Here is an 18,804-nt window from a genome sequence, read left to right as displayed (position 1 = left end):
CCACGATCAATTGGTCGATTTTTAACTGCCGATATTTCGACTCAGTTGCATGAGTCGTGGTCACCACGGGATTGCAGTGCTGCGAGAGAGAGAATTTCGAGCTGTCATGGGCAGTACCGATCTACCTGCTGTTTTGTTCTCTTCGCTGGAACTTCACGAGTCGAAAAATCGGCAGTTAAAATCGACAAATTAATCGTGGTTTTATACAATACAATCAATCAATCAATCAGCCTGTTTGCGTCCACTGCTGGACATAGACCTTCCCAAGGGCACGCCACAACACACAATCCTCTGCCTTCCTCATCCACCCACTTCCCGCTACCTTCTTAAGGTCGTCAGTCCAGCGGGTCGGAGGTCGTCCCACACTGCGCTTGCCGATACGCGGTCTCCACTCCAATATACAATACAAACTATAAGATAATTTTAAGAAAGAATGTTGCTTACTTCTTGCAATTCCTGGTGTACCCAATACCTGTACTCATTATTCCCAAAACACTTCTTAGAGTACAATCCACACAAATACTCAGGTATTCCTTTGGCCAACCACAAGTCTGACCAGTTTTGCATGGTTATGAAACAGCCAAAGAATTGTTCGGCCACTGCTTGGGCCATGGCCTTTCTGCTTATGTATGTTTGGTCGATGATAGCAATAGAATGAAGCAGGTGGGTGCTTAATATTGACATTGTTGTATATGCTGTTGCATCGTCTTCAGTCTGAAATGCAAAAGCTTTCTTAAGAAAGTTTTGGAAGGGAGTAGAGAGGGCTTAGTATTGTTTGTAATATTACGTGGTTAGGTAGTTAGTGTGGCTAATTTCGTTGTACATAATATGTAAACTAAAGTTGCACGTCTAAATCTATTGCTATCCCTTTCATATTGTTGCTTGCGAAAAAGGATAGCACTAGATTTAGACCTGTTAATTTAGTTTAGTTTAGAGATTGTGTACAAGAGAATTTTTGTATTACTATTTAGTATAAAAAGTAAATGAAAAATAAATATTTAAATGCTTATAACTTTTTTATTATTTGATCGATTTAATTAGTTTTTTCAGTTTACGTCATTATTTTTATCCTAGTTTATAATAAAGTAATAAAAAAATTGGAGTCAAATACCCAATTCCAAGCGGACGAACTCGCGGGCATCAGCTAGTAAATAAACAAGTAAGTAAACAAATAAATAAATATTAATTTATTTGATTGATATTGATTGGTGTGGACATGGATACTTACTTCATCCACAAAAACTTGCTTATAGCAAGGATAGGGGTATCTAGTAGAGAGGGTCTCTTCATAAAACTCGAAGGCCTCGTGTAGATACCGCACTGTATTCTTGAGTATTTGCATGAGATTGGGCAAACAGTAATGTGTGACTTCGTTCATGTGCGGATCGACGTATGTCTCAAACGGTCTGAAAATTATGACTTTTTAGTATTTTCGCTGATCTAATTTACCAGCTAAGTTAGCGACAGACAAAATATAAAAAATAAAAATAAAATTATAAATGCGAAAGTATGTCTGTCTGCTAGCTTTTCACGACCCAACAGTTCAACTGATTTTGATAAAATTTGGTAAAGAGTTAGCTTACATCCCGGGGAAGGACATTTCATTTTACAACAGAAAATAAAAGAGTTCCCACGGGATTTTTAAAACCTAAATTCACGCGGACGAAGTCGCGGGCATCGTCTAGTAAAAAATAAATAAGCAAAGCATTTTAAATTAAAATAATATAGGATTTGAAATAAACGTTTGTCCTGAATAGTACTAAAATATAAGTAAAATTGTATGACTGTATTTTTTATGTTTGACTGTAAGAACTGATGCAAACACTGAGTCATCTCGGATACAGACCAAATAAGAAAAACACTGACTAATTATCTTAATTAGATACTTGTAAAAAATATATATCACACAATAAGTAAGTGTGATTATTGATTACCCAATAGCTACAGCAATATTCGGCGCACACGCTGGCGTATTAACGACATAATGGAACGTCTTCCGCCTATGATCAGGAGTATAGACCACATCAAGCAACTCCCCGCAAGACACAGCCGTGAGCGCCTCGTCCACAGTGAACTCCAACTTCCACGTGCAAGGTTCAGCAAAACTGTCCACACAAGGAAACCAGAGACGCGCTGAGTGGCCGTAGGTGAACATGTGAGCTGATTTCTAAAAAAAATATAGATAAGTCGTCAACAAGGTGAAGGTGATTGGTACAGGTATAGACCGCGCCAATTAAATAGTAGTTCTTGAAGTTAACCGCATGCCGCGTCACAATAGCATTTTAAGCGTCAGTGGGTTGCGCGACGTGAGGAAGCGGAACACACTAGCCCCAGCGCCGCGTCGCGAACCGCGTTCGCCATCTGCATTATTGTGAGTGCTACATTCGTACACAAACGTCCCCCGACGTGCGCGTTTACCACGCGCAATTTCAAGCTCGCTTATTGGACTTTCCGCGTGCTTCAGTGCCGCCATAAAGATTAACAACAATTATAGCTACTTAATTTATTATGCTATACTCATTTTGGCTAATGTACAAAAAGGTCAGCATAGTGAAAAGTCTTATGAAATATTTGTTTTTCGTTCAGGGCTTCACTGTAATATGAAGCTACTAAAATTGGGTAAATAGTCGCAGAACTATTTCTCATATGTGGTAATAATTACCTCAGCCAAAGTACCTTCTCCTTCAGGCACAACAAAGTGCATACCACCTTGAGGTGACTCCAATGAGAATTCAATGCCTATCCTGAGACCTCTCCCTTCTCCTACTAAGTGGGCAGCATCATCTGGCACTTGTATGTGAAGCTCGCCAGAGTTGTGGTCTGGGTCGATTTTCTGTGCTGCAGATAAGTGATGCTGCGAGAACACTTCCAAAGATCTCCTGAAAAATTAATTTATGTCACAACACTAGTTGATATTATTTTTATTTATTTTTTATTCATTATAGGTATACGCTTGACCACAATCACACCGGATGGGAAGTGATGATGTGGCCACGTTCACGATGGGACACGTTTACCTAGAAGATGCCTATTCACTCTTGTTTTAAAGATACCCGGGATAATCGCGGCTTCATCCACGTGGATTAAGGATTTTAAAATTCCTGTGGCTGAAATTTGGCACACAGCTATCTATTATGACGTATAGACATCTCCTAGGAAAGGATTTTTGAAAATTCAACCCCTAAGTGGTAAAATAGAGGTTTTAAACTTGTGCAGTCTACAGGCATAAGCTAGTTATATCTTATTATTTATAACTTAAAATTGTCATCAGTACCCATATTATAAATGCGAAGGATGTTTGTTTGTTGGTTTGTCCTTCAATCACGTCGCAACGGAGGAACGGATTGAGGTGATTTTTTGCATGGGTATAGTTAAAGATCTATAGAGTAACATAGGCTACTTTTTATCCCGGATAATTAAAGAGTTCCCACGGGATTTTTAAAAAACTAAATCCATGCTTACGAAGTCGCGAGCATCAGCTAGTATACAATACATTACTTACGTGTTTGGGTCACTTTGGCATATATCCAAGAATGGGTCAAAATATTGAAAGTTTGCTTCATACTGGTCATTTAGGCACACTCGATAAATACGACACTGCTTAGCATTAAGCCTGATGTACCGTAAGTTGTCAGTCAGTGGCACTATTGTCAACTCCACGAAACCCTAGAAAGTAATAATAATAAATAACTATAATATATAAGAAGCTGTGGTTGCCTAGTGGTTAGGATGTCCGCCTTCCAATCGGAGGTTGGGGGTTCAATCCCGGGCATGCACCTCTAACTTTTCGGAGTTATGTGCGTTTTTAAGTAATTAAAATATCACTTGCTTTAACGGTGAAGGAAAACATCGTGAGGAAACCTGCATGCCTGAGAGTTCTCCATAATGTTCTCAAAGGTGTGTGAAGTCTGCCAATCCGCACTTGGCCAGCGTGGTAGACTATGGCCAAAACCCTTCTCACTCTGAGAGGAGACCTGTGCTCTGTAGTGAGCCGGTGATGGGTTGATCATGATGATAATATATATAATAAATATTTATTGGTTACAAAAATTGCTTACATGGAGACCTAGCCCCTATAAACTAAGAGATCCCGTACCTTAGGGGCCAGACCAGTGCATTCCCATACATAGTGGTTGTATTTAAAAATTTGTAACAAAATATAAAGGTTGTTTGTGTTTGTGTGTGAGTGTGTGTGTTGCTGTGTGTGTGCTAGCCTGAGTGTACACGAGTCCCTGTGACTGTTTTAACATAATTATATTTAGATATGCAGTTTTAAAGACCATGTTTCCTTAAATGAGTGATTTTAGATTTTTTATTGATAAACCTAAACAAATATGGCTCTAGACAGTTAAATTGTTGTCTGGCAAAAGTGGTTTTGGTCCTGGGCAAAGTAATGTATGTCTTTTGCCTTTTTTATGTTCCGGCAACTAAGTAAAGGAGTTGTTTGCATGATATCATAGAATGGTATTTTGTACAGTCTACGTCATTTCCGTAGCATAATAACGTTAGCTCTCTGTGCCCGTTCTATTTCTATCATATGTGGCAGCTCCTCCCCATACCGGGATACAGTAGGTTAAAATGGACTGAAGTCTGAACTAGAGCAGTCTATACATTATACAGCAAATCTACATGAACATTAAAATAATTTTTAAGCCAAATAGCTTTTTATTTAACACATTTAAAAAACATATTTATCAACATTTTGCATCTTCTCGACCTTAAGTATATTTTTCATAGTTAATTTTCCTAAACCACTTTATATATTTTATAATAATTGTCGATTTCTTTATTCTGCATTTTACAAATTGTATGTTACCTTGTTTAGTACCTTAAAATGCCAAGACCAGCTCAATATGGAAGTAGCTAAATTTATAACAGACATACAAAAATCAGCCTGGAATAATACGCCATCGATAAAAAAATGGAGTAAGGGTACCACCTATCCTAAGGAAATTATACACCTCATTAGAACAAAGAGAAAGCAGAGAAAAAAATGGCATGCCTCGAGATCGCCACAAGACAAAAGAATACTGAACAAACTCGCGAAAACAATCAAGAAAGCAATCAAAAGTCATAATGACACTAAGTTAAATGATTACCTACGAAGCTTGACCAATGACCGAGAAACTGACTATTCTCTTTGGAAAGTAACAGGTAATCTAAAAAGACCTATCACACATATACCACCTATTAAAGAATCAAATGGAAAATGGGCTATCAATAACATTCAAAAAGCTAATAGATTCGCTCAGCACCTGGAAGATATATTCCAACCAAATGAGGGCCATACAATTAATTTCAGTGAGAATGAAGAAAGACAAGATGATCTGCAAAATATCAGACTTGTGACACCAAAGGAACTATCTGAAGAAATAAAGTTCAATTTAAGCAAAAAAAAAAATCTCCAAAATCTCATTACCGGAGAAATTTAAAAAAACCTACCTCGGAAAGCTTTAGTGAAACTTACCAATCTCATAAATGCATCATTTAGACTAAGACATGTACCTGAGTTATGGAAAGTTGCTGAAGTTATTATGATCGCTAAACCGGGGAAACCACCCCATGAAACAACATCATACAGACCAATCTGTTTATTACCAGTTATTTCAAAATTATTTGAAAAACTGTTACTCAAGAGAATAAAACCTATACTAGAGGAGAGAAAATTAATACCAGATCACCAATTTGGATTCCGTGAAAAACACTCAACCATAGATCAAGTCCACAGAATTACTGTATACTACTAATAGAGAAATCATTAGAAAATAAGAAAGTGTGTTCTACAGTCTTTTTAGACGTAGCGCAAGCTTTCGATAAAGTGTGGCACGAAAGGCCTATCTATAAACTCAGAAATATGCTACCAAAGTCATTTGCAGATATTCTTGAATCATACATCTCAAATAGATGGTTTAGAGTTCGTCAAGAAGATGCGTATTCTGAACTCAAGGAAATTAAAGCTGGGGTACCACAAGGAAGTACACTGTACTTATTATACACCTGTGATATTCCAGCACTAGAAAATAACACTATTGCAACATTCGCTGATGATACTGCCATAATAGCAACTGGAGAAAGTCACAAAGAAGCAGTAGAAAAAGTTCAAGCTGCCATAAATAAAGTCAACGATTGGACTATAAAGTGGCGAATTAAGCTAAACGAGTCAAAATCTATGCATATAGATTTTACCAATAAGTTACCAAAATATCACCCAATTTATCTAAATCGGCAACTTATTCCATACGTAAATACAGCGAAGTACTTGGGTATGACGCTTGACGCAAAGCTTCGATGGAAAGCTCATGTTAAAAAGAAACGTGAGGAGTTAGAATTACGCTACAAAAAAATGTATTGGCTGCTTGGAAGGCATTCCATGCTCTCATTACATAATAAACTTATGCTATACAAGCAAGTTCTGATGACTGTATGGACGTATGGTATACAACTCTGGGGGTGTACTAAACCGACCAATGTTCAAGTAATACAGAGATTCCAGAACAAAGTACTCAGGGAAATAACAAATGCACCCTGGTATGTAAGAATCACGATCTCCACAGGGACCTTAAGATAGAGTTCGTAAACAAAATCATCCAAAAGTACGCAGAAGCTCACCAACATCGACTTCGCCATCATGTTAATTTGGAGGCTGTGAAGCTTCTAGATAACATGGATATCAAAAGGAGGCTCAAAAGAACCAAGCCGTTCGAATTTGTGTTAAAAAGTACATAAGTGCGGCGTTTGTGTAATAGTGCTTGTGCTACTTTATTTTTCTAGGTCACAAGAACATAGTGAACTGTAAGTACGTGTTAGAATAAACTAAGGACAGTTATTGGACTGTAAATTAGATTTAAAAACTAATCATAAGTAGAAGTTTAAGCTAGAATAATATTACTTATTAGCCCATAGGCTAGATGGTAGTAGTAATAAAGCTGCCATTTTATAATGGTGCTTTATGGTAGAAAAAAAAAAAAAAAAAAACCTTGTTTAGTGCATATATTTATATTATAAGCATTGTGTACACATAAGGGTTACCGCTTAGATCTTAATCTATTGTTTTTTTATTTGGACCATTTATAGCTGAAACCTGTTTTGTGTGCCTTTAAAATAAAATAAATAAATAAAATTATCAGTTAGCAATAGCGGTGGTAGCCTAGTGGTTAAGGTATCAGCCTCTTATTCAGAGAGTCTAGACTTAGAATTAATAACAGTGAAGGCTTTTGTTTATGTAAAGCGTGAAGTTAATACAACTAAAAAAAATATATTGTGCTAATAGTAATGAATAAATCTCACTCACAATAACACTTCTCCTCTCAAAACTAATTCCAGTCAAACTGAGAATCTGATGGGCTGTGAAAATAAATAAAAACATGAACACAAACTTTCACACATCGAGTTTAGTAGGTAGTACACAACATCTATAAGATACTTATAATTTAAACGGGCGACAATTGTCGCCTGTTCGCTCCCTTTTCATGGTTTGTAAAACACTATAGATTTGGTCATTTATTAAGTTTTTTCCACATTTTATGATTTTCCAATTAATTCCTTTCCAACAACACAAGTCAAATAATGAATTATGAATAATCGTAAATCGTGCTTGACATTGACACAGACCCAAGACACAAACTAATAACATTTGACTTGAGCCTTGAATGAAATTTGACACTAAACCATGACTAAACCAGAGATGTGCCATATTATTAAACATGATAGTATCTAGAAATCACTACAAAAAAAACTTAAGCTAACCTTATCTAATTAATATACAAATCATGCCCGCGTGAAATGGTGCCAAGAATACTGGCTGCATTTCCGCGCTGGACAGCCAAGCTGATCCGTTGCGCAAAAAATGAGCCAGCCCTGTTGTCACCAGACGAGGCTATTTATCTCAGTGAATGAAATGTCTCGTAAAAAATTTTGACCACCAAAGACTCCATGGCCCCAAGATCTCCACTGCAAACGGAACAAAAGTATATTATCTCGATCAGAGAGGCATAGTTACTTGTGCCGCGCCGCTTGCTGTTTTCAGCTATTTGTGCTGCTGCTCCCGATTTTGATGCTGTGTCTCATATGACACGGGGCCAATGTGTCAACACCAGTGCATTCCACATTGGCGTCCGTTTTCTTTAATCACTTCTAGTGGTTACTTTCAAAAGCAGTTTAAGTAATATTCTTTTTCAAGCTTGCATATTGCAACACTAATATTTAATTTTCCGTTCAAAAACCATTGATCATAAAAGTCGGAAGCATAAGCAATCAGCAAATAATAAATATAAAATGAATTGTATCTTAAAAGAGCAGTTCTTCGATTAAAACTATGTAAGACATTATTTTCAAGATTCCTCTTATCTATATCACCAAAATTATAGTTTATCCTTTTATGAACATAATTACCTATTATTTCCAAACCAAACAAGTACCTATTTGATTGGGGTGCATAGTGGTTCCTGGTTCATATTCTGTGTGGGTTTCAACAGGGTCTTTTCACTCAGTACATTTTAGCCACAGTACAAAATCGCACAGGGTACATTGACTCAGACTTAGCTCGACAGATGGCACTAGTAGTAAGTTTTGTTGCCAACCACGCGCAACAGGTGGCACTACTTGTAAATTTTGTGGCCGGTCAGCAGTGTGACCGTTTGTGGCAGATTTCTGCCATTTGGGCAGATTTGGCTCCTAAATTTTAACTCTGGCAGAAAAAGCTGACGATTTAACAAAGTGGTAGATTGTGGCAGATTTCAAGGAAATCCTTATTATTTTTCTAATCTATCGCCCCACTTATCTAATCTTATTATTTTTCTAATATAACGCCACACTCACACACACACAGTTAAAGTATCAATTATTAATCTTGGCAATCTATTTTCGTCCTTATTCAAGCAATTAGCAAGAAGTGAAATGTAAAAATTCTTAAATGTGATGGATGAATGCAATAAAAAAAATATATGAAAAGACATTGCTATGCTAGGAGGGTCAGACTCAGAATAATATTAATAATTAATTAAAAAGCAAATTCGTAACGTTTTTTTTCTTTTTAAAAATTACACGGTATTCTTTTAGCTCATCCACCGTAATTTAATCAAGAAACACCGTATTTTTAACCTTACAACACGGTAATTCTTGATTTACATATGGAAACACTGGCACAGTCACAAATTGTCAAGTCTGTGGTCTGTGTCTATTAAAAATTATTTATTTTCAACCACTTTTTTCCGAGGTTTTCCATTATATCAAGGTGTTTATGTGATATTTTCCAACGACTTGACTTTGTTAGTTGGATTTTGGTGATTCTGTTATAGTGAAGTGACTTGTGCTTTATTTTGAACTCTGACAACTCTACCGAGCAACTTTCTTCATTTCTTTGTACCTCTTTAGCTATTCGAAACTGCAAAGTATGGATTTACAGTGCATTGTGCTGATCTGGATGTGATGGAAAAAGCCATAAAACAAGAAAAAAGAAGAGCTCTATAAGTACCTAACTAATATAACCCCGACTACGTTTCTCGGACTACGATTTGCTGTAATAACAGAAAAAAAGTGTGTGCCCAGTTATAAAAATAAATAAAAGATTATTACCTTATTTATGTGTTTTATTGAAATTAACCATAGAAAAATAGAAATAAAAGAAAATTTAAAACCTATATATAGGTACCTATCTAGGTAGCGTATATACTGTACCTATAGGGATTAGTATATATAGCAGATCCTGTAGTTGCAACTCAGCTCAATAGATGGCGTTACCAAAAAATAGGGACTGATGACTCTATACCCGTATATTCAATGTACTCTGTGGGTTTCAACTTTCAACTTTCAATTTCATTTCATCTGTCAAAATAAATAAGATAAGAAGTGGAGATTACGATTTTAAATTAAAGCTTTACAATTATTGTGCCCCAAATTAATTATTACATGTGAAAGTTCCATTTGAGTAACAGACATCAAAACATTTTTCATGTTTGCTGTTGACCTTACCAATCAATATGTGGGACTCACCATACTTTACTTGTTTGGCTCTGTATATATTTTCTTTTCAAATTATCGCTACTAACTCTCGCACCTCGAATATTTGGAAATTGGACGTTGAAGAAGGACAAATCGTTGACGGCAACTCTTTGCCTCAGGTCAGTGGTGTTTGCCATGTTTTCGAGTTTTATATAATCAGTGCAATAGTATTCAATATTATTCTGGTATACATATTGTCACAAGTCTACTTTACATTTTTATGCATAACTCGTTAGCCTTGAATAGAAGGAGATTCTTATGGAATAAAATTCTTTGCAACATGTTATTTATTATTCTAGAATATATCTTTAGTTCATCTTTCTTTCAATTTAAAAAAATAAGTAGTTACTGAAATAATATTTAACAAAGTTCATTATGTTAAATAAATATAATATCTTGCACTAATTACACATTTGAACAGTGGCATGCACAAAGTTTGAAGCCAGAATAGACATTGTGGCTAATTCCATTGTACACAATCTCTAAACCAAACTAAAATGGCACGTCTAAATCTATTGCTATCCCTTTCATAATGTTGCTTGCGGAAAAGGATAGCACTAAATTTAGACCTGTTAATTTAGTTTAGTTTAGAGATTGTGTACAAGAGAATCGGCCCCATTGTTTACCTATTTACTGGCAATGATGATAAATAAATATCGAGGTATTTCATCAAGAGATAGCAGGGCTTTTATGCCTCTATGACTTGCATGCCACTGCATTAAAATCATTATTAATAAAACATTAGTATTTAAGTAATACTTACACAATTATAATTAAACTAAGTGTTGACACTATTAATCATTTTCAGGATGATACTGATAAAACTGAAATCAATGAAGAAGATACAGTATTTAACATAGTGACATCAACTGTGTACTATGAACTCAACACTTGGAGGAAACATGGAGTTGATATGTTTTGTACCGACTGCCAGATGTATGAACAGCAAAGGTAAAATTTAATTTTGTTGTGATTTCTTTTAACAAATTGTAAAACTCCACCTGATAATATAAAATCTTTTTGTAGGGCTAGTGGAGAAAACGGTGAAGATAGCTCAGCAAGGGAGGCACATGGAAGTGATATGGATGATGAATACCTGGACTGTGGCAAATCTGTCAATTTTACATACTATGACAACCTCGTAGGAGTGCAGAGGCGACACAGACACCCCAATGTACCTGAGCCCCAGGTTATAAGGATTTTTTTTAGGGTTCCGTATCTCAAGCACAAAAGGTCTTCAGTGTCTGTCTGTCTGTTGTGTGTGTCAAGACCTGTCAAGGGTTGAAAACCTATAGGCCACTTACCGTTGACCAACAATCATGAAATGTGGCTTGTAGCAAGTCTTTTTTTTCCTTTTTTTTCTTAATAATACGAAAAAAATACGAAAGTCGTAAATTTGTGGTTACATCACAACACGTTACGTGTATGAGTCTGACTTGCACCTGACAGGTTTTTTGCTCCATGAATGGTAATAAAGTTTGTCTGGAGTTCGGCCTTTTTGTGATGTTGCAGAATTGCTTATCGACAGATTACTGATAGCTCTATTTCTTTCTTAATTTTGGCTGTTAGGGACCACTCACTGCATCGATTTTGGAAACAAGAACAACTTTATTTAAGAAGATCAAAATCTCCACAGGTCGGAAATCGGACCCTTTTTCTAAAAAAATCACGATTTTACTGTGATAATAAGTGCAGGTTTTTAATTTAAAAATTAAATTTTTAGGTTGCCCTTATATTTACAAAGAAGAAAGCATTCAAAAACGGTGTAACAGAATTGGACATAAATGCATTGGAGAAACGCCTGAAGAAGGCCAAAAGAGAGAAGCCAAAGTCAGTGCAGCTTTACAATCAAATTGGTAATTTCTGGAGGATCAAGGGTGACACCAGACAGTCCATTGAGTGCTTCCGGCGAGCGCTTGCAGTGTCACCATACAATGCTGAAGTAAGTTTCAATATACTATGATTTCAACTATCAAATAACATTTTAAACTATTTGAACCTGAATAAATAAATTAAAATGAGAAAGGTTACGATTTACGAATTAGTGTGCTAATTGAGGTAATTTAACTCGAGGAATTATTATTCTGCCATTAAAACTCTAGTGAGAATAGTGTTGATACTTTAATTTTATCAGTGCATGCAATTTTGAAAGTAATGGATTTTTTTGAGTAGGTAATGTTATTTGTCCAAAGGTGCTACTAAACCTAGCGCGAGTCTTGTTCACGCTGCAGTACCTCGACGACGCGATCTATCTGACGCGACGCTCGCTGGAGGTGCAGCCACCCGACCGCAGCGCGTGGCAGCAGTACTTCACTCTCGGCGAGATATTCAAGGCGTATGGACACTATCAGGTATAATGCCTCGACGACGCGATCTATCTGACGCGACGCTCGCTGGAGGTGCAGCCGCCCGACCGCAGCGCCTGACAACAGTCGAGATGACGGAAACGTTTAAGTGCAGAAACCAGACCAGAATGAAGAAGAAGAACAGTTGAGATATTCAAGGCGTATGGATTTTATCCATACCATTTTAATTTCGAAACTTCGAAAACCATCAAAGTTTTCGAGATGTGTCAATTCTTGGGTCGAGATCGGATTGGTTATTGCATTATTTCGTCATTATTTGTGCAGGAAGCAGCCGTGCACCTCAAGCATGCGCTAGACTTGCGGCCCGACTTCGAGCCAGCGCTGGTCGCATTGAAGGATATCGAGAACACGCCGGAAGCTACCGTGCACGTGTACACGCTGCTTATCATCATTTGTTTGGTAAGCCTAAACAACATAGCTAGACTTGCGGCCCGACTTGGGGCGAGCGCTGGTCGCGCGAAAGGATATCGAGAACACGCCGGAAGCTACCGTGCACGTGTACACGCTGCTTATCATCATTTGTTTGGTAAGCCTAAACAACATAGCTAGACTTGCGGCCCGACTTGGGGCGAGCGCTGGTCGCGCGAAAGGATATCGAGAACACGCCGGAAGCTACTGTACACGTGTACACGCTACTTATCATCATTTGTTGGTAAGCTTGGACAACATGCGCTAAACTTGCGGCCCGATTTCGAGTGAGCACTAGTCGCGTGAAAGGTCATCGAGAATCTGCTGCAAGCTACTGTGCATGTGTAAACGCTCCTTATTATCATTTATTTGGTGAATAAAATCTATTAATTAATAACGTCATAGTTTATGAAATGTCTACGAAGGCTTCGGCTGCGGATCATAAGGTTTCTAGCGCGAAATCCAAGTCAGACCAAAAAAGGGTGGTCAGAAAGAAGTTAACGTTAGGCGGCTAAGACCATAATGCGATTCTACAACGCATTGCAAAAATCTGTGGCAAAAATCTACAACGATGCACAAGTCACAATGCATCGTGGAAATTTTCAATGCGCTGCCGCAACGTCCTATTGAAATCACTTGCACGAGCAGAGTTTCTTATGCCGTCAATTGTTTTATATCAGGCCTGAACAGTAACATAAGTACTATCCCAGTGTACACCCTTAAATTTTTTATGGTAATTAAAAAGCAGTTGTGTATATTATCCCGTTCCACAGGTAATGGGCGTGTTGCTAGTGATCCTGTCGTCGGTGGACTGCGGCAGCGACGCGGACGAGCACAAGACGCAGCGCCACTTCAACCGCGCCATGGCCATGCGCTCCCTGCGCGGCGTGGCGTTGCCCGGCGCGCGCGGCCGCAAGAAAGGCGGCGCCTAGACACCGGCCCCACCAGCCCCGAGTTTACAACCTCTGCAAGTAGGTTATAACTGATGATTTCACACTTCGTGGTTTAACGACATGATATATCCGCGTACTAACCGAGCAGCGAAGGCGAAGGGACACTTGCTTGCCCGTTGTTGTAGACCTAGCGAAAGCGAGCGATTCTGTAGGAGAGACCAAGGTTTGTTACAGACTGCCGTCTTACTTCTAAATAACGGTTAAATGCAAAAAGTAGTTTTAGAGCTATCGCCAAAAAACGTGGGAATTTTCAAAAACTGATGTTTCTAAGGCTGCGGATACACCTGTAAGTGTTACTCACGTAAGTAGCTTACATGATTAACTTACGACAAGTTAACAAACGTAAATACTCTTATAAGTACATTAACCTTAGTAAAAAAGTTGTCAATCACGCAAGCTACTTACTTACGCAAGTAAAACTTACCGGTGTTATCGCGGCCTCAGAAAAGTGTTGATTTATAGAATACCGATTTTTTTATCGTATTTTTCTTTTTCGTCTTCCCGTGGGCTCTCGATGTAACTTCATCATGTAGAATATTAAAACCAGCAAACGCTTAGGGTTCATGATTAAAAATTTGCTAACAAGGTACCGAAAATCGGACTTTTTACGTTCACAAAGGTCCTCGGCCTCGCCTATCATAATCGATCGTTCGTTATCCATCGGCCATGCCCATAACTCGTCTTCGCCTGCTTTTGCTGCTCGGTCTGTACATAGCTTTAACATATAAAATGGGTATGTGATATGTACACAGATAAACGTTATAGTGAAACAGGCTCTCCTGCAGAATCTATCAACCACAACCACAATCAAAACTGGTTTGAAATATCGACACTTCCCACAAATTATTATACTTATCGCGGTATGTGCCCATTTTATACGATATATTATGTAAGTTGTAATATTTTTTAAACAAACCTCAAAAGTAGGTAGTAGGTTCTCATTTCGATTTGTATTTTTTTAGTTCCTATTAATACAACGCCTTTTAGTAAGTTAAAATTATTGTAGTTTTTAAAGGGAATATTATGATTTATTACAAAGTTACTGAACATTTTAGCCTGAATGATTCATTGTTTTAAATGCATCATTATATTTTAAACGGAAAGTCATATTATAATTTACTCAAAATGTTTTTGTTTTATACGACGTTTTAGCCATTTTACTGTACTTTGATCCACAAATAAATAGATACACATAGGTACCTACCTACTAATTATTAAGGTACTTACTGATTAATGCTCAAATTAATAATAATATTATTAACGGCCAACTAATTTTACTTTTAATTTATTTTAGTAAGTTTGTTGTGCGCTAATTTTTTTTCTTTTATAAATTTGATTTGCTTCTCGTTATTCAGTATGGTTTTATTTGAAACTTTTCTAAAAAATATCATAGGCACAATATAAAAATTGCTTATATTCTTCCTGGCATTTAAACATGTTCTAACTTATTAATAAACTTAATGTAAACAGTGGCATAACAATAGAGGACACACCTGGGCTTAAACATTGAACCTCATCCCTTAAGGGGGCCTCAGCTGCTTAAGAATGTGAATATAAACCAGCCTGACAAAAACCCAGGGCCTCACTTAATATTGTTTTGCCATTTGTAAATTGGAAAACCTTTTCAAAATTCAGTACAAAAAAGCATTTTTGAATGTGTTCCTCTAAGTGCCTATTTAACATTTTTACCGAGGACTACCATTTACGAGGTTATCAATTTGATTAATACTTTAATTATTTATTTCACTTCAAACTGTTGTGTGCTTGGTCATGACAAAAATAATGATTCATTTTTAGGGTTCCGTAGTAAACTAACAAGGAACCCTTATAGTTTCGCCATGTCCGTCCGTCCGTCCTCTATTAGTGCTAGAAATCTGTTATTTGGCACGGGTATAAATATAATTCACGACAAAGCGTTCAAATAAAATTAAGGGTAGCTCCCCTACATGTAAAGTGGGGATGTTTTTTTTTCTCGTGGTGGGTGTGGGAACATCATTTTTCGATTTCTAGATCCGTTTGTAAAATATGATGTTTTAAAGTGCTAACTTTTATTAGAGTCAAGTAAAAAACCCCCCCCCCCCCCCCCCCATTTATCAGCCAAATGATAGTAGTTTTATTGTTTCTATTGTATTTGTAATTGATCGTAACCCAATTAAAATATCCTCAATATTCATAACTAAAATAAAAGCACTATCCTAGGTCAGCTATAATAATTGTGACTACGGAACCCTAAACGGCGCGTGGCCCGCCACGCACTTGGCCGGTTTTTTGTCTTTGACAGAGGTTAAAATCTCACCAGTTATTATATTAATATCAATCTATTTTTTTAAACATTAAGTTCTCTGTAGACAAACATGTATTACATTTTTGAGATTCCTAAGTTTAGTTAATAATAATAATTATGTTGTAAAATTACTTTTTGCTCATTGTTTTTTGTAATTTAGTTAAGGTTGTGACTTCCAAAACTTGTTGTTTTTACTTGTAAGAGATTTTAAACTCGGGCTAATGATTGACAACGTACAATATTTATTCGCTTGTTGAGTGCAAATTATGAGTAGGTAATATTACGCTATGTTACCTACGCAAGTGTTTATCGCTATTGATACCTGTTGGCGAGAACCGACAAGTTGTAGTACTGTTTTGTTAAATCTTATAATTTCTTATAAAATATATGGAAAATTAAATTTGCACTTTGACAGATTAGTGGTAGGTAGTTATCATTAAAAAAATTAATTGTTATCATTTATAATTTGCATTTTGTATAAGCTCATTTTAAGGCCCCTAAGAATGAGAGGCCTTGTTCAACTATTATAACTCAACAGTTTTTGTAAATGCCAATGTTGTGAATTTAGATGCTACGCGACAAGCACGAAATGACAGGTTGTGTTCACAAAAATAATTTACCAAACAAATATAATATATTATTTTGAATTATAATATTTAACAGAACAGTACTCGTGAACAGAGGCTAATGGCTTATTGTACAAAATAATCTTTATGTGAAAGTGACCTGCATGGTCTTGCCATGTCTGATTTGATCTCCGCTTTGTAGTCTTCACCACCTTATGATAGTGTGTACCGGTTGTACCTAACGTGGTGTTCCTTTTAGCAGATCGGTAAAACAGAAATATTAAGTTTAATGAGAGGTTTTTATCTCGAATTTTCATTTATGTATGTTAAGGCTTAAATTAGACTAGTGTACTGCAATTGAGATTGTTTGTTTCAACAATAATTAACTAATATTCTACTATAATAAGACGGTTTTATATACAAACCGTTATTATGTGCCAAGAGGGAAAACATACAGCATTGTTAAGAAGCAGTCGGTACATCACCTGATGTTTAAGTTTACTACTGCATTGCTGGGTGAGATACTTGGGTCACCTATATTTGGTAATATGCACTACCCGTTTATGGATAGATCGCAGAAGTCCAGTAAAGTGCATACTGCTTCTTCATAACAATAACGTATGTTTTGCAGCACAGAGGCACATTAATATTTAATAGACTGAAGTCTTCCTCAAAGGCTGCAGATACACCTGTAAGTTTTACTCATGTATGTAGCTTACATGATTAACTTGTACAACTTTACTAATGTAAACACTCTTATACATTTACCTTAGTAAATTTGTTGTCAATTCAATTAATTACGTAAGCTACTTACGTGAGTAAAACTTACAGGCGTAATCGTTTCCTAAGGTGTGAAATTTCGTAAATATTCTAGCAAGTGATATTGCGATACTGTTCTCAGTAGGTACGTTTGGTACGAAATCACCTGCTCAGCTGCAAATTACCGAATGGATATTCCAATCGGAATTAGGCAAGTGTTTCGGGAAACATAAGTTTGCCTGTTCATTGAAGCGAAGACGAGACGCATAAATAGACCAATCAGATTATTTACATAATACTATGACGTGATAATGTTATCATTATTATCTCATTGAACTAATTAAGACCGTGTCCGTGTTAAAAATCGTGTTCTCTCTGTTATTAAGATTTAAGGTTTATTTCGTGGTGTAAAGACATATTACTGAAAGTAAGTGCGAAAAGTGGGTAGTTCCATAGGCTCCAACTTGAATTCTTGAAGGACTACAGTCCCAGCTACTGATATTTCGACCCAGTTATATGAAGACCCATGATCCATATAACTGGGTCGAAATATCGTTAACTTAAAATCATCGTATTAATCGTATTCGCTATTTATATATATTTTTTTTGCGGAAGAATACCATAAATTCAGCCAATCATAACAATTGTGATTGTGAAAAATGAAAAAATATTTATTTACCATAGATCAATCAATTATAACATTGTGTTATGGTACCCACACTAGGTAGTCCTGTTGTCCTAGGATTGTAATAATGATTGATCCAGGTTTTCCGCAAGACATCAAGTTGTGAGCAAAAACGAGTTGCTGTTCAGATTTTTTTGTTCAGTGACCCGTCCTGTAGTTCCTACGTACAGGTTATCTCAATTTTATCTGATTTATCTTTTCCTACATGTATCTCGTGTGCGTAATCCCAGCAAAATAATGTTGAATTTCAGGATTTGAGTTGGATAGATTTTTAGTGCGTAACGTCGTGTAATTGTGCGTGAAAGTTTTAAATTTGTGCGTCCAACCAATAAGTAGATATTCGAAAAAAACGCGTTTTGCCAGGAATACGTCATCCCAGCTACACATTTTTTTCCCAATGGACGTACGAGAAAAAAAATAGGTCCATGAATTAGTGCGTTTTAAGAGGTAAATGTGCGTGCTAAAATTAAATTTGTGCGTCATAACACTTCGAAGATATTCAGTTTTTTGCTGGGATGACGTTTAACCATTTCTTATATCTCTTAAACGGTTAAACGTATAGACGTGATTTTTTTTACACATATTGCTATGAATTTGTGCGTAATGTTTGTAAAAACAGAATTTAAAAAAAAATTACCGTTCAGTTTTTATAATTAAAAAATAAAATAACGTTATTAGGTCCTAGTACTTTAAATATGACCTCTAAAGATAAACTTATACCGTTGATTTGTCCCTTATAACGGCTCACAGTATCTTATCAAGTTTCATTGGAGTATTTTAAGTA

General features: G+C 36.5%; 2 protein-coding genes across 5 annotated transcripts in view; one reads left to right on the top strand and one right to left on the bottom strand.

The window, feature by feature from the left end:
* Window positions 1-7,603, bottom strand: part of Taf2 (TATA-box binding protein associated factor 2) — a 32,070-nt gene extending 24,467 nt beyond the window's left edge. Inside the window, exons 1-7 of one of the 4 annotated variants that reach the window (XR_011238523.1) lie at window positions 7,428-7,600; window positions 7,292-7,346; window positions 3,503-3,666; window positions 2,663-2,879; window positions 1,935-2,167; window positions 1,229-1,406; window positions 445-714 (exon numbers count right to left, since the gene is read on the bottom strand). Coding sequence is in view for 3 of the 4 variants with exons in the window: in XM_069509287.1 (XP_069365388.1) it covers window positions 445-714; window positions 1,229-1,406; window positions 1,935-2,167; window positions 2,663-2,879; window positions 3,503-3,666; window positions 7,292-7,346; window positions 7,428-7,471 (1,161 nt within the window). In the remaining variant the exon portion in view is untranslated. Of the gene's footprint in view, window positions 1-444; window positions 715-1,228; window positions 1,407-1,934; window positions 2,168-2,662; window positions 2,880-3,502; window positions 3,667-7,291; window positions 7,347-7,427 lie in introns of all 4 variants that reach the window. The other 3 variants (XM_069509287.1, XM_069509288.1, XM_034984211.2) reach the window with 3 other exon arrangements.
* A 2,180-nt stretch (window positions 7,604-9,783) lies between these two features.
* LOC117996194 (uncharacterized) lies at window positions 9,784-15,076 on the top strand. The gene is made up of 7 exons (XM_034984226.2): window positions 9,784-10,118; window positions 10,808-10,950; window positions 11,026-11,188; window positions 11,723-11,941; window positions 12,192-12,350; window positions 12,630-12,764; window positions 13,547-15,076. The coding sequence occupies exons 1-7, from the start codon at window positions 9,978-9,980 to the stop codon at window positions 13,703-13,705; spliced, it is 1,119 nt and encodes a 372-aa protein (XP_034840117.1). The 5' UTR covers window positions 9,784-9,977; the 3' UTR covers window positions 13,706-15,076.
* Window positions 15,077-18,804: the final 3,728 nt, after the last annotated feature.

The sequence above is a fragment of the Maniola hyperantus genome, chromosome 3, assembly GCF_902806685.2.
Source record: "Maniola hyperantus chromosome 3, iAphHyp1.2, whole genome shotgun sequence".
NCBI lineage: Eukaryota > Metazoa > Arthropoda > Insecta > Lepidoptera > Nymphalidae > Maniola > Maniola hyperantus.
This window is presented reverse-complemented; position numbering and strand designations above follow the sequence as displayed.